This window comes from Prenolepis imparis, unplaced genomic scaffold, assembly GCF_030444845.1.
Source record: "Prenolepis imparis isolate NDT839.2.m4 unplaced genomic scaffold, iyPreImpa1.0 SCAF_5, whole genome shotgun sequence".
Lineage (NCBI taxonomy): Eukaryota > Metazoa > Arthropoda > Insecta > Hymenoptera > Formicidae > Prenolepis > Prenolepis imparis.
Genome location: NW_028141163.1, coordinates 4,422,148 through 4,446,183, shown reverse-complemented (window position 1 = coordinate 4,446,183; position 24,036 = coordinate 4,422,148). Strand labels below are relative to the sequence as shown.

At 35.8% G+C, this 24,036-nt stretch overlaps 3 protein-coding genes across 10 annotated transcripts; 1 reads left to right on the top strand and 2 right to left on the bottom strand.

Moving 5' to 3' along the window:
* Nucleotides 1-3: 3 nt before the first annotated feature.
* On the bottom strand, nt 4-3,711 carry Ints11 (integrator complex subunit 11). 3 transcript variants are annotated; one of them, XM_083038309.1, is made up of 5 exons: nt 3,637-3,711; nt 2,783-3,039; nt 2,262-2,684; nt 1,352-2,176; nt 4-1,245 (listed from the first exon to the last, which is right to left on the bottom strand). In XM_083038309.1, the coding sequence occupies exons 2-5, from the start codon at nt 3,029-3,031 to the stop codon at nt 955-957; spliced, it is 1,788 nt and encodes a 595-aa protein (XP_082894435.1). In that variant the 5' UTR covers nt 3,032-3,039; nt 3,637-3,711; the 3' UTR covers nt 4-954. The 3 variants fall into 3 exon arrangements, with proteins under 3 accessions (XP_082894435.1, XP_082894433.1, XP_082894434.1); XM_083038307.1 differs by having other exon boundaries at nt 3,563-3,652; XM_083038308.1 differs by lacking the exon at nt 3,637-3,711 and adding an exon at nt 3,309-3,499.
* Nucleotides 3,712-3,956: 245 nt separating this feature from the next.
* Nucleotides 3,957-18,641, top strand: LOC145936806 (uncharacterized). Of its 3 annotated transcripts, none has more exons than XM_083039386.1 (12): nt 3,957-4,392; nt 4,865-5,066; nt 5,140-6,873; nt 6,943-7,162; nt 7,263-7,759; nt 7,842-8,059; nt 8,150-9,535; nt 9,840-10,003; nt 10,277-10,443; nt 10,525-14,326; nt 15,157-15,191; nt 15,728-15,810. In XM_083039386.1, exons 2-11 carry the CDS (start codon nt 4,935-4,937, stop codon nt 15,162-15,164), a joined length of 8,328 nt encoding a protein of 2,775 aa, XP_082895512.1. In that variant the 5' UTR covers nt 3,957-4,392; nt 4,865-4,934; the 3' UTR covers nt 15,165-15,191; nt 15,728-15,810. The 3 variants fall into 3 exon arrangements, with proteins under 3 accessions (XP_082895512.1, XP_082895510.1, XP_082895511.1); XM_083039384.1 differs by lacking the exon at nt 15,157-15,191 and adding an exon at nt 15,899-18,641 and having other exon boundaries at nt 3,958-4,392; XM_083039385.1 differs by lacking the exon at nt 15,157-15,191 and adding an exon at nt 15,899-18,641 and having other exon boundaries at nt 3,958-4,483.
* An 889-nt stretch (nt 18,642-19,530) lies between these two features.
* Nucleotides 19,531-23,987, bottom strand: LOC145936808 (uncharacterized). 4 transcript variants are annotated; one of them, XM_083039393.1, is made up of 7 exons: nt 22,915-23,987; nt 22,123-22,350; nt 21,673-21,865; nt 21,490-21,590; nt 21,228-21,364; nt 20,816-21,157; nt 19,531-20,697 (listed from the first exon to the last, which is right to left on the bottom strand). In XM_083039393.1, the coding sequence occupies exons 2-7, from the start codon at nt 22,168-22,170 to the stop codon at nt 20,373-20,375; spliced, it is 1,146 nt and encodes a 381-aa protein (XP_082895519.1). In that variant the 5' UTR covers nt 22,171-22,350; nt 22,915-23,987; the 3' UTR covers nt 19,531-20,372. The 4 variants fall into 4 exon arrangements, with proteins under 4 accessions (XP_082895519.1, XP_082895516.1, XP_082895515.1 ...); XM_083039390.1 differs by having other exon boundaries at nt 19,535-20,697; nt 20,816-21,160; nt 22,910-23,980; XM_083039389.1 differs by having other exon boundaries at nt 19,535-20,697; nt 20,816-21,160; nt 22,915-23,980.
* Between the last annotated feature and the right edge of the window lie 49 nt (nt 23,988-24,036).

The window sequence follows — 24,036 nt, the reverse complement described above, 5'->3', positions numbered from 1 at the left end:
ATACCTTTTTAAAAAAATATTTATTAATCACATTAATATATATATACATACACATATAATTAAAGAATAATATATAATATATACTTCGAATCATCTCTGTAAAATATAACTGAACTAGTTTTAATCAATTTTACATATTTAAAAATTGTACTTTCAAATCAAATAAGATCTTCAGCAATAGTATCATTCTTTTTACATCTCAAAAATTACACATTATCAATAAATTACATATAATTTTATAAAAATGATAACATTTAATGACACAAGATATTATATTTAGCTGTTACTATATATATATATATAAACAATTTTGCCTTTTTCGCAATATAATAGATACCTAAATATTTGTAACTTTTAACCGATATCTGTTGATTGATACTCATTGCTTAGTTCTTGTGACATTAGTAATGAAATAATAATGTCATTGGACTAATCAATTAAGTGTGCGACGCTTTATTAAGGAGCGAGCTCATGAAACAAAACATCATACGCCTTTAATTACCATCCAATAGTTCGTTAAAATGCGAAATGGATATCAAAGATTGAAAAGGGTAGATATGTATATATACATATTTACCAACTCTGATACATATAGTATAAAGTTATTCTATTTTCCTTGTAGTATAAATACTATATAAATGATAAACTATACAGATAATAGACTATATAGATAATACTATATAGGTAAAAAGAACTACTTGCAAAATGTGTGAAAAGTGCAATATATATTGTTCATACTTATTCTATTCAAGAGTAAAAATACACAAATATTTAAAACATAAATAATATACTATCATTTAGTCACTCGATACTTGTTTTACTCGAAAATATTTGTCTCAATTCTATATCTATATGCGTATATTTATAATTGTTCCTTCAACAGTAGTCGGAAAAATTTTACATTTCAGTATCACAGTCGAAAAAGTTTCTTAGTTCGACATTTTTTTTTTTTTTTCAATTCAACATTGTTTGCAGAAATCCGAGAATATAGCTACCTAAATCTTCATCCTGATTAGTCCATGAAACATAAACACTCTTTTGATCATCTTCGTCTCCTTCTACTTTCACCAAAACGGATTCGACCGATATAGAGCCATCTGTTAATTGGACCGTCCATCCGGATAATCTCTCCTTCAACGGCTGTAATAGTTTTAAGGTGGTGGCCTGCGCTGGACCAGGGTCTCTTACTTGCACAGTGGACGTGAATCTCACCACATGTTTAGTGATACCTGCAGCCTTTGCAACCTAACAAGATACACAAGAACAGTCAATTTACTTGTGCAATTAACATAGAATATAGAATATAACAATTATATTTTATAATAAAATATTTATTATTTAATAAGATTACCTCATCCGCATCTACGAGACAGACACCATCTTCTCTCAACATTAAAATACTGTGAAGTAATCTCCGTCTTTTCGGATCTGGCGGTAAGGCTGAATATCTCTTCGCTTCGGCTTTCAGCAACGCTAAAGAAGCATCCACGGGAACCTTGGAGGTGGTTGTGATGACGCAAGTCTCGCCATTCGCAGGATTATAGCAGCTGACACCGAATTCCTGTTTAATCTTCTCCTTCAAGTATTCCATCTTGGCGAATTCCCCATGCACCAGCATAACATTCTTCGGCTCGCAGTACTGTATCAATTGCATTATCCCCTTTGCGTCGGCGTGAGCGGAGAAGGACATGTACTCTACGGCCATCTTCACCTCTACGATCTGCCGATTCTCGAACTCTATTCTGCGCGTGCCGTTCAGGACCTTATGACCCACGGTACCTTGTACGCAGAAACCCGGCATGATAACCATATTGGACTCGTTAGGCGCCCATTTTTTAAATATCTGCAGAGATAGGCCGGCGTGTAACATCCCCGGCGTGGCAAACACCACCATCGCGCCTGGATTATCAATGTACGCTTTATCGAACGGTTTTATATGCTTAAAGTCAAACATATTCCGTTGTACAAACGTTTTCTTAATTTTCTGATTAGTCCAGGTGATAAACATTTTGTAATAATTATTAGCCTTCTCAGTCAAGCCGAGCGCAAAATAAACGGGTACTTTTAAATTCATTCTCTCCCAATATGTTTCTAAAAGTATGCACAATTCTTGGGCGCGACCGAGAGCGAATACGGGGATCAGCACTTTTCCACCTCTGTCGATGCACTCGTGTACCTAAAACACATCGCATTGAAATTGTACAAATGAGCCGATCAGCTAAATCGTGCTTTAAATTGATAATAAGCCAAAAAAGACATACTTTTTTAAGAAAGTCTCTTTCCCTGCATCTTTTAGAATCTCTAATCGTGGTTGCGTACGTCGATTCCGATATTAATAAATCCGGTCTACATTTGTCTATCCACGCGGCGCCTAGATGCCGATCCGGCGTCATGTTATAGTCTCCCGTGTACACGATAGACTGCGATCCCACGCGGATCCAAAACATAGCCGCTCCGAGCACGTGTCCAGCATAATACGCCTTTATTTCTAATTCCGGGTCGACCATGACAGACTGATGAAGCGTGACGGCAACGACCTTCTTCATGCAATCCTTGATCATCTGGGATGTGAAGAAATTGCTTTCGCCTTTACGTTCCACTGCGACCTTTCTCATATCCTCCAGTAAGATTGGTGCGATAGCCTTAGTTGGATGTGTCATGTAAATCGGTCCAGTGTAGCCTACCTGTGGAGAGAGTAGATGTATAAATGTAATTGATAGTACGTCAAAAAAAGAAAGCTCGCTTATACAAAAGTTTTTTAATGTTAAAGTTGTATAATTACCATCTCTGTGAAATATGGAAGGGCACCGCAATGATCCAAGTGGAAATGAGAGATAATGACGCAATCGATGTAATTAGTCGCGGGTCCCTCCGCGACTATGTAAGAAAAATCAGGAAAGCGTCTCTCGTCATTGAATCCCATGTGCATTCCACAGTCCAACATAATATTTTTACCACCCATTGTGACAAGAATACAGCTACGCCCGACATCCTGTCCGGCACCGAGTGGTGTAATTTTTATGTCCGGCATCTTTCTCTCTGTAAAAAACAACCACAAATTTAATATTATTTACATATGTAAAAATTAAATTATTAATCATGTATTAATGAGAAACTCAGATTATTAAATAAATATATCGCAATATATCACACATAATTTGCTACGAATATAAATAAATACATCTTTTGTATTTTAGAAACTTGAAAAATAATTTGCTCTTAAAATAAATTAAGCATGTCTTGGTGCAAAAAAACATATTGACATTATTATATTATTTACATAAAGAGATATAAATTAGTTGACTAACCCAGATCAACAATTTCTGGTGTCACTCTTTAAATTATTGTCGTATGTAATATAAATAAAGAATAAAAATGGATTAGGATTAAGTTAGGTTAGGTTATAGAGTTAATTAGAAATGAAGGACTTATCGATGTCGATGCGCACCGGTTACAATAAACATATATATAAAAATAAAATTGTTATATGGACACAGATGATAGTACAAAATGTTTGTGTGATAAGTCGAGATTAATATAAATATCAAAAATTTATTATTACGTTATCACATAAAATCTTGTAAATAAATATATCTCTTTTTCTTTATATACAATATAATCATCTATAGTACGTACATACACACATGCTCACTAATCATTATTGAATATTCTAGGCTAGAACCGAGTACTTTATTCCAGATTTTTAGACACGTGATTGGTTAGTTTCCGATCCATGTAAATGTGCACTTCGCGATCGTTCGTGGAAGAAACACGATTGGCTGTCGAATGGAAAACTTTTCGAGACTTTAAAAATTCCCTATTCGATAGCCAATCGCGTGACAATCGCGCCCACCTGTGATTGGACGAACAAACGAACCAATAAGGAACATACAGGTGCATGCGATACAGGTTTTATTAGGAATTGTGACGTGACAGTGACGAGTAAAAGAGAGAGAGAGAGAGAAAAAAGAAGGTAAAGGGAAAAGGAGAAAGTGGGAGACAAATTCCGAAGGATCCTGCGGTGTCAAAAACAGCTGTGCGCTTCTATGGCGAGATCAAAAGTGTAATATATACGTCGGTGACGCGATGCGAAGGAAGCGTGCGCGAGTTTCTTTACGTTCTCCACGAGATTCTCGCGCGTTCGCATTATTTATCGATCACATCCCGTGTGCGTGCGTCTACCTCTCCCTCCTCCCCCCGCGGTTGCCATGTTTGATCGCGAAGTAGCGGGTCCTAACATACCACGTGATCACAGTTTACAAACGGCCGTTGTGATAAACTGCTGAGAACGCGATACCAGCGCAAGTACGTAGTGCGCGCGCGTTATGTACGCTTTGTGAAGAAAAAAGAATTAAAAAAAGGCTGAAGCGCGACTTCCCCGAGACGCTCGTGGTAAGGATCCCCCTCGCAGAATCCTCGATCGCGGATCGCAATTGTCACTTTGCCGAAAAATCTTTAAAATATAGCGCCATAAGTCGACAGTGTGCGTAGGATTGTACCTCTCTCTTCGAAATGTCACGTTTCATTCCCGTCTAATTGATGGTTGTCATCGAGAAAATTATGTTACATTAAAAGAATGCTTTATGTTTTTTTAATGCATTATAGAGTAGTTGAATCTATTTGTTTAAATCAATTTAGAATTTTTAAGTTTGCGTAAATGTAAATGAGTGATTTGTTGTGCTCTTTTATAAAAGATTGTAAAATAATCGATTTCTCAACTTGCGAATTCTTAAACCTGATTATAATGATACAGTTTTGCAAAAATAGAATAGTTTGGTTAAAAATGTATAAACACATTGTTTTAAATTATTAAAAATTTTCTCATTAATGTACGAAAGTAAATTGTGATATTTTTTTGTTGCAGCTTCGTTGTGTTTCATTATATTTATGTGCATCCAAGGAATATAGAATGTTATCTGTGATGGTTCTATGGAATGTTATCTACATGGTTCAAGAATAAAGATATGAAGAGTAGTAGTCAGAAAGAAGAACCTGAGGATAAAAAAAAATATGTCTTTTTTTCGGATCCAGATATTATTGCTAAACGTGCGGAAACCTCTGCTATTGTGAGTGATTTTTGTTATTTCTTTCTCATATAATTTATATGTAAAAATTCTATAAATAATTTCTTCATTTCAGACAACACAGATTTCATTAGATTTGGAAGCGCAACGGCAAACTATCGAAAATCAATTAGCTAACTCACGAGTTCCCGCACCTGACATAAAGAGTATAGAAAATTTGCTATCATACCACCCTGTCCAACCATATCCTTTTACATTTATCAGTGCAGTGAAACAAAAGCTCGCTTTAGGAGATTGTATTAATACCAGCTCAAAAGCATACAATCCAAGTTCTCAAGCAAAAAGCAACAACTTGACTTCTTCAGTGTTGAAAGCAAATAGTACACAGAATTTGTATCCAATTGTACCGAAAATGGATTATATCAAACCACTGAAAGTTCCAGATTTGAAAATTTCCCCAAAAACATTGGACTTCTCCAGTATAGATAATTCTGTCTCAAAGGAACTGCCTTCAACAAAGTCTGAAATAACTGCAAAGGAATTTGCACATGATAGATCCGATAGAATGCTAAGAACTGGTGAAAAAGTACAAAGAAAATTGGACTTTTTCTTTCCAGATGGATCGTCAATTATTAATTGTGAAAACATAGAGCCATTGAAAGCACCAAATGTATCCATAGCATCCAATTTGTGTAAAAAGAAGGAACACATTAGAGACAGCTCCAGGGAAAAGGAAAATAAATCTAAGAGAATGAAAAAAGACGATTCTTTGTGTGCAAAGAGGGACGAACCTGTGCAAGAGCATACGAAACGCAGTCGAAGCCCAAAACACGTTTCCAGAAAAGAGGCAAACAATACGAGCAATGTGAGATTACCAAAAAATGATAAATTATTTTATGCTACAAGTAATGATTTTCTGTGGATGAAATTAAAAGATAAAAATGTTACAATTTCCACCACTAAAAAAGATAATGATAAAAGACAAAGGTTTTTTAATGCACAGTCTGTAGAATTGAGAGATAATTCTATAGGTCGAATATCGAGCAACGAATCACTTTTGTCGGATAGAATTACACTGAGAGATAATAACATTAGCGTTTTATGTAAAAATACTGAAACTAAATCTAAAGATATTTGCCATATGAAGCAAAGACCTGAGATAGAAGACTCGAAATCAGATTCAGATACATCTGATCATACATTTGATTCAGAAAATAGACAATTGAAGGAAGATAAATCAAACAGTACCTATAAGGAGCAAATAAAGAGAGTGTACGACAAAAGTAAAATGTCGAATAACAAAGTCGAGGGAAAGCAACACAGCGCTAATTCGGAGCCATCGGAGGATATCGGATCTATGTCTGAAACAAATAGTTCCAAGAATCGTGCTTATCATATAAATTCTACACAGCCATCGAAGAGTAAGGATCTCGAAACGGCTACGGAAATTAAACAAAACATTAATTTTGCCAGAGCGATTAAAACTTCCGAGAATCTGAAATATGCGGAACACTCTGAGAGACAGCTCACGAGCACAAGTACTAAGAAAGACGAGGAATCATATTCCCAGAGCATCGTTATAAGTAAAGAAACAACTACTAATGATGATTCGAACAATGTAGATGTCAATATATTGCCGGAAGTATTATTCGATGCTAGAAGAATCTCTTTCAGAGACGGTTATTTCCCACAAGAATTTCAAGATTTAACTACGCCGGAAACAGTAAATTTTGTCAGGTCTAAACGAAGAAGAAACTTGATCCCAAGTAGTGATTCAGAAGTGGATGCGAGATGTCCAAAGTATAAACCAACAGTAAATTCTGAGAAAGAGCAAGAAGAAGGACAATTGGTGAATATATAAATGTGTATATATATATATATATTTTTTTTAAAAGTAAAAATTATATCGAAATTTTAGATGCATCCAAAAGCTTTACATAAGCAATTTCGAGCAGAACTGCAGCTTTACGATACTTTCAACGAGTCCCTTAGGCAAGTTATAGATGTTGAAAAGTGTTTATACAATACTAAATGCGAGCAAGAACAAAAGAATTCACAAAAAGTAACTGAAAAAGATGAAGAACTGGAGAGAACTGTTGAAGATGGCTGTGTAGTTGATAATAAAACTGTTGAGAAAGGTAAGAGACCCATTTTTATTAGCGCGCAATTATTTCTATCTGATAATAAGAATATAACTGGAGAATATATACTAAATATCCAAAATATTTTTTATAACAGTATTGGATTCAATTGACTGTGCGCAAAAGAATATCACCGAAATATGGAGACCAAGCGACGAACCACATTTTAACAAAAAGTATTACGTTCTGACAAATCAAACTAACGTTGACGAATCGGCGGGTATTAATTATGGAAATATAGCGGTGGTCAAAGTGGCGGAAGTACAAACTCAAACGGTGAACGATATAGCGACTCAAACGAACATATCCACGGACAAACAAAACGCGGAATACAAAATATTGGAAATCGATGAAAAGCTGTACGAACAATCATCTTCGGTGGAAAATGATATTCATCAACAGTTTTTAAATTCGATTGAGCAATTCGAGAATTTGGACCAAATAGAAGATATATCAGTACCAAGCAGAATAAAGACTACGTCGGAGATTAGTTTACATGAAACTACCTCATCGATAAAAACGGAAACCGGGACTGAAATTAGTATCTCGACTCGAGATGTGACGTTCTCAATTAATCAGTATATGGATTTAGAGGTATTTTATTTTATATATGTACATTTGTAAATATATTACACATTAATTGAATATTTAATTATTTTGTTTTTCTCCTTTTTAGATAGAACAGCTTATAAGAGATGAGAATCAACGATGCAATAAAATGAAGGAGTTGTTAAAGTTTCGAGAAAAAACATTAAACGACAAAACTAAAAAATTGGCGCAGTTAGAAGAACAGAAGCGTGTTTTGAGAGACACGGGACAAGACAGTCGTTCCGTAAAAAAGAAACAGAGAGCTCTAGTATTAAAACTACAACAAGAGCAAGAATATCTTTGCCAGTAAGTAATATTTTTATAATTATTAAAAATTTATATAATTGTACATTGCTTTTAAGTGCTTTTGTATTAAAGTATATTGTTTATTAATAGGATAAAAAAATTGCATCAACGCGCGAGCCAGGAACGAATGAATATATTACAAAAGCAGAAAGATATGTTTAATCCGGAAATGTCGGCGAGGAATATTTTAACGAAATTAAAGAGAAGTGCCGATAGCTCATCACCGAGAAGATTATCGGGTCCTATGAAGGGTTACGACATACGCAGCAATAGTTCTAAGAGCTCCGTGATTGAATCCGATAAATCTCAGCATGATGGCTTTCATATAGAGTCATGTTTACAAAGATCCGAGGGCGACATATACTCGATCAAACTGGATTCGGTCAAATCCGATGACTTGACTAAAGGTGAAGAATTACGAGAAAAGGATCCGGTAATGTCACCGAAAAGAAACGAAGCTATATCGAAGCACGAGCTAAGATCTCGAAAATATGAAGAAAAAATGCCTAGAGCGGATATTTTGCAGCGGAAGCAAAATCAGCGCGATATGGAATCGAAATGGATTCAAGGCCATCCTATGAAGATGAAACGACTCTTGGAAAATCAGGAATCATCGATTGGAGTATCGCAATCATCAAAATTAGAATTAATAAATACGTCAGTACCTGATCACGCAAAATCCGAATCCGATACGTTAGTAGAAGAATTGTCGAAGAAATCGAGAACGTCGCAAGATCTCTCTGTGCAAACTGCGACCATCGCGAAAGAAAAAGAGTCGACTTCCAATATCGTAACCGTAAACAATGAATCTATAGAGGAAGAAATAAACACGATAACTCAAGATACTGTTTCGAAAACGACACAATCGTCACAAATTTCTGAAGACATATTGCAGACAAATTTGAGTAAAAGTTCTAAGAAAATTGATAAATCTGTTACAAGTGACAGAGACATATCCAAGAAGTTGCAATACAGCGATGAGTTAAATGCAAATTCCAAGCACAAGAATTTAAAGTATCAAAAAGTGAAATCATCTTCCAGTACATTAACGGAAAATATACAATCCAAATCAAGTTCTTATTTATCCGAAGAAGTTACCAAACATCAAGATAAACGAACAAAACTTGAGCATGAATTGCTTAACAATAACAAAGGTTCAATTTTAAGTGAGTTAGATTATAATGAAAGCCAAAAATCGCTTCAGATACCTGTTAAGCATTCGAAACTTGTAAAGGATAAAAACTTAAAGTCGAGCGAAACGTCTAACGATTACGAGAGTAAGGAAAACGTGTCCAGTCAAATTTCCAACAGAAAACTTGAAAATGATGAGAATTCTGCCAGAAATGAACGCAGCACTCAAAATATATCCACGTCTCGAATCAGTACTTTTGCCTTTTCCCATCGCAGTTCTAAAGAAAGCGAGAAAAATTTATCAAAATCTATAGTCGTTAGATCGCAAGACAGAAATTTGGAACAGTAAGTAACACATGGTTATATACGCATTTTTTCCCTTTTTTATCTTCTCTTTTATTTTAACGTTACAAATATTCTTTTACGTCATTTAACGCGAACAAAAGTTCACATACGCGAACGTATGTTCCGCTAATAAAATCTTGAATCACTAAAGTTATGTGTCGGGAAGTCTAATAATAAACTATGCATTCGCGCCAGATCGAGTAAAGCATTGTAAAAATAGATTCTCTGCAGAGAGTCAGTCCGCATGACAAGCATGCACATGCATATTCTTGGAGTACATTTTCTTCTGTTCTGTTCTCTTCAGAATTTTAACCGCACGCGAAACTGCACTTGCATCGCGTAAGAACTGTATTAAGGACTGGATGGCGTGGCACGCGAGATTAAAAACGGAAGAGGACCGTGTAACTCGTATGGAGCAGACGGCGTTTAAACTTGTTGCAACTTATTCCAATGTCTTGAATCAGCTAGGTAACACGCAAAAGTAATTCTACATAAAAGTGTCGTCGCTTAAAAAAATTTAATTATAATCATAATAGTTTAATAATAATTTAGTGTGCTTTCTCTAATGAATTTAAAATTGAAATTTGTAATAACTCATATTTCTAAGTTTGAAGAAAAAAGTGGTTTAGTACTGGGACTCTATGGATTTTTAATTATAGAATATTATAATTATTATGACATTTTTTTGTTAAATATTAGTTTTTTTTTTTTTTGCATAATACTGATTGTGTTCTTTTATAGATACCACTATTTCGTCCGATACAAGTGACGTCGAGGGGAGAATAGGACTTCTTGCTGAAAAGTTGGAGGAACGACGCATTGAAATGGCGCGTTTAAAAAGAGAAGCTAAGAAGCAAACAAAAAAACAGCTACGTGCTTTAGAAGCAAATTTACTGAATCAGATTAAAGTAAGAGTATAGAGTAAATATAAGTAAGTGTATAATTATTTAATGATATTTTTCTCTGAAATTTCTGTTTTTCTTTTACAGAAGTACGATATGACCATCCACGAAATGCGTAAAAAGTTGGAAACGAAGAAAACTGTTAAAGAAACCGACAAGTTAGCTATAGAACCAAAGTTATTGGCAGATTTCAAAGTACCCGAAATACCGCTGAAGAGGATACAAGACATTTATAAAAGTAGTGATTTATTGAGATCTAAATCGGAATCTGATCTTTTACTGACGAGAAATCAGCAAAAAAGTCTGTTGAAAGTTATTCCTATAACGTACGATGATAAACAAGAAAGGGATAGTTGTAAACAATCTACAAAATATACAAATACCAAAAACATAAACATTTCAGAATTAAAGGACAATCGTATCGTTCCCGACGAATATACGTCGTCAGAAGCTTATGATAAAATTCGAACAGCGACTTCGGTATTATCGACCGCAAATGATGCACATTTGGAAAAATATACTCTTTCTATGGAAACGCAAAACGAAGAATCCGGCACTGCCGAGACAAAACGAAATAGCATATCCGGCAATGTTGAAGAAGACGTTGAAACAAATCTCAGTACAGGAAGATCGGAATCGGAAGTGCGTACATTATCGGATGCAAGATTTGTAGATCACAGTACGATCAACACCGAATCAAGGACAAGTAAAGGATCAACGACTGATGGCGATCGATCTCAGCCAAAGACGAATCTCGCGACTCGAGAATCTGAGAATCGGGAAATAGAAAATGTCGATTATATAAAATCCGTTCCGAGTAAATCCGACTATTCCACGGAAAGCGCTGCGCGTACAGTCGCTGATTCCGATATATTCACTTATTCAAGGAAATTGGACTTTTTACAGTTAAATAATAAGAACCTGAGCGAGGATATAAGTTCTATCGAAAAGGATATTAAAACGTTTTCGGAAATGATGTCGCGCTTGAATAACGAATCGCATGAAAAGTCTAAAGTAGAAATCGACGAAAAAAATACATCGCAGGATATATCAGAGATAATATCTAAAACAGTTTTTAGCGATAAAATTTCAAATAATATTTCAAATGAGGAGAAGCATACAATATCGGGTGAAATTAATACCGATTCTCTTTCGGCAAATAATGAAAAATCAAAATCTCTCGACGATTTGAGTCACGATAAATATAAATCAGACGAAATAATAAATAGCGAAATATCGATAATCTCGGAAGAAGTTCATCTCTCCGATTTGGCTCGTGAAATTGATTACGAAGCTAAGAGCAAAGAGATTATGAATGAAATAGAGAAATCGATGATATCAGAACACGTTAAAAGTTCAGGTTCACGTGCGGTATTAGAAAATGAGGACAAAGAATTGTTGAATGATTTAGTCTCGGAGCTCGAGGTAAAATCCATTTCTGAGATTTTTTCCAAAATGTCAGAGAGCAGAAAAAATCTCGATCGCGCAGCGAATACGGCGACGCAAATTATCGATGACTCAAAGAAACGTATAAGTGAACGAAGCATTAATTTAAACGAAGAAAAGTTGGAAAAGGATTCTGTAAAAAATCAAGCGAAACATTTGTTGAAATTTTCCGAACATTTTCATTCTCCTATCATTTCGGGTCACCGTTCGAAGGAAAATTGCGAAACGCAAAGCGCAGTTTCAAGCGAAGCCTTACGTGTTGTTGCCAGCAAAGATTCGAAATCGTCGGATAATAATATTCCCGAGGTATTGGAAGCGGGAATTGGAATCGATGATACGAGAATATCGAAGAATCTCGATAAAGATGTTGAAACAAGTTTAGTCCATCATACCAAACATTCACATCTGGCATTCGCATCTAACGCTAATCAGGATCAGTCGCATACGACAATTAGCACGGAAAATATCTCTCAGGATAGAAGCAATTGGACCACGTCTGATTCGTTCCAAGTTCCGCAGGATGAAATCAGTACTGGAGAACGAGATGAGAGTTCGAGATCGCGAGTTGAGACAGACGATACTTCGAATAATTTCTCGAAGAAAAACGTATCGTGTTGCGTTGACGACGCAACGAATCTGGAGGCTGAAATTAATTCGGCAAATGACATAAATGTGTCGACATGTATTCCGAAGGGAGAATCCACTAAAGTCGAGGTGCACGATATTACGTTTAATAACGTATTAACGGAATCTCACGTGATGAAAAGTAACGACGAACTTGACGATATACTAGATATAATCGCTAGAGAAAATGATCGAGAAGAGAATATTTCTGACAAAGAAAGTGAAAAGCTTGATAACGTAATCTCGGATTCCATGGCCGAATTATTGGAGAAAGTTAAGGATATCGTGGAAAACGATCAGCGAGGCGGCGTAGATAATCGTTTCGAAGGAATTTTAGGTGATATGAATATCGGTGTAAATGACGAAACCGATGAGGCAATCTTGGATCTTTCGTCCTTGAGTAACAAAGCGCAAAGTAAAATAAATGTAGAAAATATAAGCGAAAGTAACGTGGACTATCCAAGTAACGACAATAAACCTGAAAAAGTAATAGATATTTCGTTACAAGCGGTCGACGAAACCGAAGAGAAAGTAAAGGTAAATTTGCACGTCGAAATAGATAACGAAGAGAGCCCGCGCGAAGCGATACCGGAAATACAAGAAATTATAATAACAGAAGTGGATTCGGATAGCGTGGAGGATAATGTCTTATCGGAACTTGAGATCGACGCTAAAGTTGAATTGGCCGAAGAAGAAGAATCCGCCGCGAGTTACATAAATGAAGACGAGAATCGCGCTGTTAAAGAGAAGAAAGATATTATAGAGATAAAAGAATGTTTGGAATCAATTTTGGAGCAAGATAGCTCGGATGGCGAGCAACTGGATAATTTGGTGGAAGTTGCCGAAAGCGGATTGGATACCGTGGAAAAAATCATTGCATCGCGTGACTTTCCGGAATCAATGATAGACGATGCAGTCTCTGATATTAAAGAAATTGAAGAAAAAACAGACGATACAACTGGGAAGACGAATTGGATTGACGAAATACCGGACAATGCGCCGACAATCGAAAATCTCAACAAAACTTTCGACATATTGAAGGATCCAGAGTACGAGGATATTTCCGAGGAGAGTCTCGAGGTGTCTGAGATTTTAGACAAAAATGACTTAACGAAGGCGAAGGGCGTCGCGAGGAAATCTTCCAACTTGCCGGATAAATATCAAGCTACGCAGAGATCGGAGGAAGTACTGAGAATACTGGACGAAATTTCGCAAAGATCATCGTCCGATTCTACGAGCAATTTGCAGAGGAACGAGGAGAAAAGTGCTGCGCAGAGCGAGACGCAGGAGGAGATCAGCGAGCTACTAGACGCGGAAGGATCATCCGCGGAGGATGACAATTCGTCTCCCGAGATGATGAATAAGATGATGACGAGACGCGAGGACATCGAGGAGAAATCTTACCAAGTGGACGACGAATCGGGAGACCGATTCCTGAAAGGAGTAGAATTAGCAGTAGAGGCCACCGGGGATAGGGATTTGCCCGAGGAGAAGGACGACGACGAGGAGGATAACAAGTCCGCCCGGATAATATACGAATTGCAGGAGAGAGTCTCGAGGCTGCAGGAACAGGATGGCTCGTCCGGTGAATCCAGCGAAGCCGGCGATACTCCGAGAGGCGTCTCCGACATCGAGATGGACTCGCCGAGAGACTTCAACGATTCCAGATTGGACATCGATATCCTGGACGACGATCTGTTGAGCGGTTCCAAAGCGATGACGAATCAAAACGTCGACTTGAAAACCAACTCTTTTCACTCGGCGTCCATCGTCGCCACGTCCGAGAACGACATCACGGCTATGATCGATAAATTAAAAGGTATTCTAAAATATTTTTTTAGAATTATTTTTTTTATATCATATATTTTATATTTATATATGAAATCGAAAATATATATAGTAGACGATATACAGAATCAACCGATTGTAAATTTCTACCATTTGAATTGTATATATATATTATATTTATTATAATTATATATTATTATATATAATATAATTGTATATATTATATATTATATAATATATAATAATACATTTTATATAAAAATATATATACATATATAATGTATGTGAATCAGTATTAATCCTTTAATCAATTGTCCGTCTGATTGTATATATTCTTCAAACTTGAAACGCGTCATGTACTAATGAGTGTAAAAATGAACGTAAAAATTACGATATTATGATGCAATCAATGTTTTGGTATCGAGTAGGTGTTTATAAACACATGCGGAATAATCTAATCGAGAGATCTTACACGTTAGAACAAGACAATAATCTTTGAAAGATGCTATTCGAGTGAACTAAAAGGAATCGAATAACATATTTCAAACGAAAAATCAATTTATTTATATGTGTATGTTGAGAGATAGTGGATCTTTTCTTTCTCTCTTTATTACGAATTACTTGTTGTACATGTTCTCGACCGAAATCATGCGATGCAATTATTTTATGTGGGCTGACCATCATCTGAGAGTCATCACTCTCGATATACATATTTATCTCGCATCTCAATTTGTTACACATTTTTACATACTATATACAAAAACACTTTTTGTGTTTTTTTTTTTTTATTTTTTTATAATGGCTGTGTGCTCTCCTGTGCAAAAGCGTTGCCTGGTATAGCCATGTGTTGTTTATTTTCAGACAAATAGCAAAGTCGAGATTATATTTATCTAAAGGTAATACACGAAACTACGAATGATACGAACATTGACTTGTTATTATCTCAATGTCGATGTCGCATGAAATGCTTGATCCTTTGATTATTATTAATCTGTATGCGCTCACAAGAAAGGCCTGTAAATATTGTGCATCATCACGACACAAGTTCAGTTCATCAACTATTTTGTCTATCTTTCTCTTCTCTCTCTGAATTTTTCTTCTATATCAGAAGATATCGTGTACAAATTGTGTACAGATGTTATATGGAATGTCCAACACCCTGTCACAGCTTTGTACCATTTTATACGTGCATTGAAAACATTTGTTTCTCTATATACTGGACGTTTTCCTATTTCTTTTTGCCTCCCCCGTTCCTTGCAACCCTTCTTTTCCTTCTTTTTTAGAGCACTCAACTCGAGTACAAACTTATCAATCCCCCCAAATGTAATGTGAAGGCTCTCTCGTGTTGCTTTTCCCGAGAAACTTGTCTCTCGGCCTGTGTCTACAGTATTTAATCGATACAAATATATATTTCTTCCTCTATTCCGTACAGCTTCGCTGGAACAACCCGGTATCGAGGTCGCCGAATTGGAAGCCAAGTTGCTTCGCATCGAACAACTGCAGATCGAATTGGAGGTTCGTGTCTTTTATACGTATAATGAATTATAATCAATTGTCACCAACATAGTACATTAAATTAACGTGTACGTATTATCTTTTCAAGATCAAGAAATTGGAAGCGGAGGAAGTGTCCTTCTACGTTCGAGAAATACCGAATAAACCGCCGCCTCCCTACACCCCGCCTGGAGATGGTCGATTATCGACTTCGCTGGGTTCACCTTCGCTGGTCACCGTGATTCCATCCAACGTGGAAGAACTGACATCGTTCACCGAGAAGGCCACAACTCTGATATACAGTGCTAAACTGGCCGGCGAGGATATTGCGAGTCTGGAAGCGCCTGGCGAGATTTACGAGTCGATCAAGGATAAGGGCGAAAACAGGGACAGACGGATATACAACACCTTCCTCTTCGATCTATGCAAGGAGATCATCGTGGAGGTCTTTCGGGCGGAGTACGAGAAGCCTGGCCCGAGCTGGACGAAGCCGAACGTGAAGACGAAGCCCGCGATGAAGATTCCGAAGACCGTGGAGGAGCTCGTCGAGTACGTTAACAAGGAAGTCGCCACGCTGTTCGGTTTCAAGACGAAACTGCAGAGGGAGAACATGGTGATGCGTTGGAGCAGGAAACGTAGGGATCGCGTCGACGAGTTGCTGGCGAGGGAAGCTCAAGCCGAGGAGGACGAATGGACAAAGTTTCATCACGACGAGCTGGTGGTGAAGAATGGACTCACGGTAGCTATACTGGACAGCCTCGTGATGGAGGCGGCAAACATGATGAAAATAGCGTACGGTAAGAAGAGAAGAATAATGGTGTAGCGATCATAAACATTTTTGCACCCCGAATAGAGAGATATTTATCATATCTTACAATATGATAATTAGTAAAACGGAAGACAATGGATGTATAAAATGTTCTCTCATATTTTTTTTCCTCAGGACTGCGTTTTCCACGTTACATTCTTACACTTTTATTCATGAATAGTATTTTATAACGTGTAACATATATAGGCTGGTTCCTATTTATTTGTTGACTATACAATTTGTTGTCTTTTTTTTCACTTTACCGAGCTGATACGTGTCAACGTATCGAATACAGTAAAAAAGCAACAAGCCGCGTAAGTGAGATAATGAGAAATATGTGCATAATACAGAGAGATAAGAGTGTAAGTAATTATTAAGCATTAATATATTCTATCCATGCAATTCGATAATCAAATCATCCTAGGTCAGTTTAAAAAAAAAATGTATCTCTTGTTAACATGGCGAGTTTGACACGAGTGTCTAGCATCTAATGATAATTATATGTACGGGCTATCATAAAACACAATTGACGCGCGCGTAAGAAGTGATGTACTTTCTGTTTTCTGTCTCGAAAATGATCAAGTATTCATTATTGAATATAATTGTAAAGCATTTGGTTCAATTTATCTCGCAAACAGAATTTGATAGCGAAAGTACGATCTTCTGTTGCGTAAGTTTTACCGTTTACACCAGTAGTTTTAATCGAAATTGTACAATATATAATTACGCATCCTGCATCACTGCGCAACAATTTATGCTCTCGTTGAACTGTAATTGAACGAAATGCTCCCTTCGATTGCTGTGTATGTAAAACATATTTTAGCAAAACGTATAACATAAGAGTATGTAAGTAAATTTCGCAATAAGTCACAAGTCGGGGACAACGTCATATGTGCTCAATTACTTGTAATAAAATTAACAAAATTCATACGGAAAGACTGACATTTTGGGGCCATTTTGATCGAAATTATAAACCGTTAAATGAAGTACACAGATTGAAATTGTAGTAGACAGTCGGCTATACAGGGTGAGGCGCATAAGCATTTTTATCTCTGAGAACACTTCTCTTTCTCTCTTGTCATTACGTTGAAAAATTATTTTAAATCATGTTTTATGTACTTCTGCATATTGTGATTTTTCGTGTTGAACAAATTCGAGAGAGAGATAGAGATTAATTCTTTAAATAAAACACACGAATATAGTCCCTACAATCGTATAGAATACAATCAAATCCTATATATAATATATACAGTCACATTACATTTATTATTATCGACACAAACTATCTGTAATTTTTCATTTATTAATAGACTGATAATCGCGATCAGTATGCGTTTTAGTTTGCGATCAACGCGATTTTGTTGTCTTTAGTTTTATGTTTATGGTTGTGATGTAAATGTAAGGCTTGCGGGAATGTGCGATGGTAAAGTACATTCAAACATTGTGGCAATTATATACGCTGCAGCTTTCATAATTTTTCTGGTATTCATTCAGTGTCAGCATTGTCTTGAATGTGCGCTACCTCGAAGTTCTTGTACTGCTTTATAAACATGTAAATACTGTAGCGCTCAAGTGCTCATTGTCCAGCGTTGTTCCTATATATACGTGGGTAACATGATCGCTCTTTTAATTGATTAATTTTAATTATAACTTTTATTAAAATTCTCATACGCGGACTCCCCCGAAGAATCTTCTTCCGTTTGCAGGGTACTCTTCTTTTAGTGTTCACAATCCTTTTTACATTTGCCGTTCTCGGCCGTGTCTGTAGTTGTTACAGAGATTGTTCACGTATGTAGTGTTGAATATGTACTTAATTAAGCTATAATATATTTTATAATAAATTTTTTCGGAAAAGAGGGAGAATTTTTTTTAATTATCTATCGTGTGTAAGAAGATAAATAAGAAAAATTAATATATTAACAATGTTTGAAAAAATTATATATTCATAATTATGATAATTTATTTATGAAGTATTAAAATTTTATATATTTTAAAAAACAATCTCTTTAAAAATTTAAATTAACGATTCGTATAATGCGCAGAATTAAGTAAGATTTAAATAAAAAGATTATATATATTACATAGAATGTTTCTAAACCGATGATATCAAAAAAGGAATAAAAATCTTTTGGAAAAAAATTCATATATATATATATATATATATATATAAATCGAAAATGCAGAGTAAAACTCTTTCGTGTAAAGAATAGTTTAAAAATAGTTTTTAAGGAAAAAAAAATAATTTTGAAAACATATTCCTATATAAATATTATATGACAAACAAAATACGCTCAACAAAAATGTATATACATATACATACGAAAATATATATAAAAGATTCATAATATTATTATGGAAAATAAATCATTATATAGAAAAATATGTAGATTACACATAGGTTTTATAGTATTATATTATTTTAATGAGATTCATCCATTCACAAGCGTACAAGATTTTATATAATTACAAAGTATTCTGGTATTATATAACTTGATTAATAATGTAATAGATTTTTCCATGTTATTCCATACAGAATATATCTGTGAGTCTTTAAACTAAAGTTCGATAATACTACAATTTTGTTAATTTTGTAAACACAGAAATAACATTACATTTCCTATAAATAGAAAAAAATATAATTGCAAAATTTCTTGATTAATACAGGCAAGCTCGTAACTTCTAAATGTTTTTTCATAATACATTTTTCAAAATACACGAAGGAAGAGTTAGGAAAGAAATTTAATAAAAAGATAAAATTTGTAGCTACAATTAATATATAATTGCACACTTGTCTTTATAAAACAATATAATTTGTAATATTATTGGAAGATTGAAATAAATTATTTCATATTTGCTTTAAAAATATAATACATCATAAAATAAATTATTTCATATTTGCTTTAAAAACATATGATACATCATATATACATTGAACAACAAAATATACACATCAAAGGTAGACTAAATAGATGCAAACTAATAAAAAATATAAGAAAATATATAATATTTATATAATATATAAATATATATATGTATATATTATATATACATACATATATAAATATATATACATATATAAATATATATATGTATGTTGTATGTATGTATGTATGTATGTTGTATGTATGTATGTATGTGTATATCAATAGTAGCAAGATCATTCAATGATTTACCGTTTCAATAATATAGAATATGTGAAAATGACTAGGTTCGATTCTCGAAGAGAAGCAGTTCTTTAACGCTTCATCATCGAACAAAAGTTTAATATACATATACACCTACATCGATAGCATTGGAATATCGTATGTATATTAAGCTCAAGTTCACCAAATACAACCAAAAAACTAGCATTTGGCAAGCTTGGTCGAGTCTTCTCTTGTCTCTGTGTATATATAAGAAGGAAAAAAATCTCTTTGTCTATCAAAGTCCTTCGCTAAACATCCTGCTGTTGATTATCATCGATCTACAAAGCACGAGTTCTCCTATATTCCTTTATCAGCCTATAACGAATAAAATTGGTATTGGACTAGACTGTTCCATCAAAAATCGTACAGCTTATACTCGTCATCGTCGTCGCTATTCTATTACAAGCTATATATGCATAAAACTGACTGACATGATTGATCAGCACCAGTGAATGTGTACAAGAAAACATTGATCGCTCGTTATCGATTATTCTTATATAACTGTTATAGTATCGAAAGATTCTCAATTCGCATATTCCAATGCGAAGAACTAAAAAGCTCGCCAGATCGCACGATCTCTACGAATACTTCTACTGTCTTCGTGGATTATCAGCGTCCTTCGATCCTTCGCCAGTGTCGTCCGCGTCCCTCGGATAACCTTTAGAATTTCTGTCCTTGAAATCGCGAGAATGGTAATAATGATTACTCTCCCTTCGCGACGCTTGACCTCTATACTTGCGGTTGTTGCCATCACGACCGTAATTGCGATATTCGCGCGATCGGTACGATGGCGATTCGAAACAACTATTAGCCGCTTCCGCTGATCTTACGCTGCCGTTCTGGAGTTGGGGTAAAACAGTCGAATCTGCCGCATCCGCCTGATGATCCGGCTTTTCGTGTCGATTTGTGTTGTATCTGTAATAAGATTTGCACGCTGATTTTATCTCTTAAGGTTTCACATTCCATTGCATCGGGGATATTTTAAAGACAACTCCTACATGAAATACGGGAATAAAATTCTGCGAGCTGATACCTCGATGATCTGCGATGCCAGTAGCTCGGTATCGGTAACGGTGGAAATTTACGAGAGCTCTGTTCCTGCATCGTTGTACTCGTAGGCGAAACACGGCTGTGATGACTGTTATTACCGTCGCGAGAGCGTCCGCCTCTGCTGGTACCGGCATTATTTGCCGAGGAAGCCGCTCTCAGCGAGGCTATCTCCTTCTTCTGATCCATATTCTCCTTGTGTAACCGTTTTACCATCGCGTACGATTCTTCCAAAAGTACAACCAGACTTGCTTGTACGGGATCTCCGACTTGAATACCCACATCTGTCATTTCAATTTTATTCTTCTGATCTTTGGTTGTGTCCAATCTTCTGCAGAAAAATAAAATGTTAGTTTATCGTTAGCGCATAATGTCTTTTAAGGGTAAAATAAACTGACTTTTTCTGCTGCTCTATAATGCTTGACAAATATTGGTTGTGCGTTTTTGCCTCTTGTAATGATGCCTTAATGTCTTGTAAGTCTTTCTCCAGAAGCTCCACTTGCAGAGGTGTTACATTGACACATATTGGGCTATTCTGTAAATGCAATTTAAACCTTTAAATTTCAATTTTATAGAAAACATTCTTTAAAAGAAGAAAAATATTAGAGAAAAGCATAGAAATATTATCAAATAATCAGACTAGAGTGTTGTTTTAGATACCTTTGATTTCGCAAACCCATTTCCATTATCTTCAGGCGAAGAAGGACTGCTAGCCACGTTGCAATGTGCTCTTTTGGAGAATACCAATTGAAACTGTAAATCTGCAAAAGTTTATAAAAAGATGTAAGAAGCAAGATATTCGAGGACAGCAAGTATATATAATTAACAAGTTAGTTCTATTACCTCTATTTCTTTGACGCAAGGATTCTATCTCCTGATGTAAAGCGACCAAAGTTGCTTGATGCTGTTCTTGTAAAAATTTCATGTTCTGCTCAAGCTGCACCACTCTGTCTATATTCAAGCTTTGATGTCTAACATGTGCGAATCCATCATTCCTTTCGCTCAAAGAAACCAAATCAGGTGGCGCTTTCTTTCCCTATAATATAAGTGATCATATAAAACTTATAATTATAAGGTTGGAATCTTTTTTTATCAGTGTGCAAATATTGTCAATAATTTGTAATAACGTTCAACAATGTCCGCAGAATTTTATATTTTATTTTAGTAGTATGCTTGTAAAAAATAATTACATGAATTAAAAACACGTATACATATGAGTATATTTTAGTAAAAGTAAAAAGAATAATTTCTATGCAGTAATTTAGAAACTAACATATAAAAACATTAATTTACTTGAGGAAAGGGCACTGTTGGTAGTTTCATCAGCACTTTGGATGTCATTTTCAAGCTTGTTGTTGAGAACTTGTCCTTCTAGTTGTGTTTTCCTCTCTCTTATCTATTTATAATACTTATTATTCTCGACAATGGAATAACTGACATTCAGTCAAGCGAAAACACAATTGTACAGCCCAAGTTTGTTAGCATAAATGAAGCTTCTTCGAGTGTCTTATCATAAGCAACCTAGAAGAAGTCATAATTTTACAATTAGGATTAATTGTACACAAGAATCTATAGATATTTATAAAATCACAAAGTATTCCAGTTCACACTTTCACACTTTTGATTCAGGCAGAAATTTAAACTCTATTTTTCGAAAATATATGAATCCAGAGATTATTTTATATTATTATATATTATATATTATTCATTTGAAGCCTTATGCAGTAATCGAAGAGGAGAAAACGAGATGAAAAAATGCAATAGAAAAATCAATTAAAAAATGTACACTCTTACGACGATTAATTCCAGATTGAACGCGCTGCGAAAATAATACAATTACGTACGATTATTGCAAATGGGAAAATTGAAAATTGCAAGGATTTATAAACATTTCTCATTCGAATCTTACGGCATACGCCATGTAAGGGGGGGCCTTTTAACTCTGCCTAAGAATTAATGATCACAAGAAAATAACGGAGCGAATAAGTGATTCAGAGACACGTTACTTCGTTAAAGAGCGCCTAAAATACGTGTCGAGGGATATTCGATGAAAAATACACAAATGCACGCAGATGCACACCTTACCGAATGTATTCAAGCTCGCGGAAGATTCGATAGGACGAAAAGCGGATGAAAATTGCGAGAGCGCAGCGAAATCCGAAGATTGAATGAGAACGTCCTGCGCGCACATCGTGACGTCACGTCGATCGCCGATTGGCCGGTGACGTTCGAGCATTCGGCGCCTTTCGCAACTCGAGTTCCGAATAATTTCCACGCAAATTCGTTTCTTCGTCCTTTCTCCCCGCGATCGCTCGAAAATCCATCCGCTCGATCCGCGATTTTATTCCGACGAATTTCATTTCTTCGCGTCTCCAAAGAATTATCGACGAATCTCGCGTCCGCGTTCGAATCTCCCGCCTTTTCCTCCATTGACAACTCATCCGCCTTTCCCGCAGGGATGCTCATCGCCCTCGTTTTCTACCCTCCGTGTTTTCCATCGGAAATCATATTTCTAGAGCTATTTCGCAGCTATTTTCTCATCCGTCATCTCGCGGATCGTTGAAACTCGTCGGGACGATTAGACCGAAGCGGCGCGAAAGCGGCCACGTCCATTTGACGTTTGACGTCGCGTTTGACGTTTGATGACGGTCGGGCGCCGCGGATGAGCACCGCCGATCCCGCTCCGCGACTCGCGACGAGGATACACCCCATTCGTCGTCGAGGTTAACCCGCGCCTTCCGAACCTCGCTCGGAACGTAGTATTGATCCGTCCTATAGCCGCGCCCACGCCTTTTCCGATCGTATCGCTCCCGAACACGTGATCCCGACGATAAAAACCCTCGACCATTTATTTTCTCGGCTCGTCTCGACGCGAGACTGCAGGGATAATTGCACGCTTTTTCTCTCATTATTTATATGCGCGGGAAAAAAATTAAGGAATGCAAAAATTAAAAGAAAAAATTATCTTCTCGTAAATAAAACCTATTTCATTGAATTCCATCATTTGAATCCGATGATTTCAGCTTTATGAATTTATATATTTATTAAGCGATTTAATAAAAGATTTTTTATTAAGACAAAATGGAGCAATATTTTATTGTTCTTGGAATCTGACACGCGGAGAAAAATGCATTTGTATTCCGCGAAATATTTCATTATAAATATCGATCGGAGCGTCATCGTCTCATATATATATATATATTATAT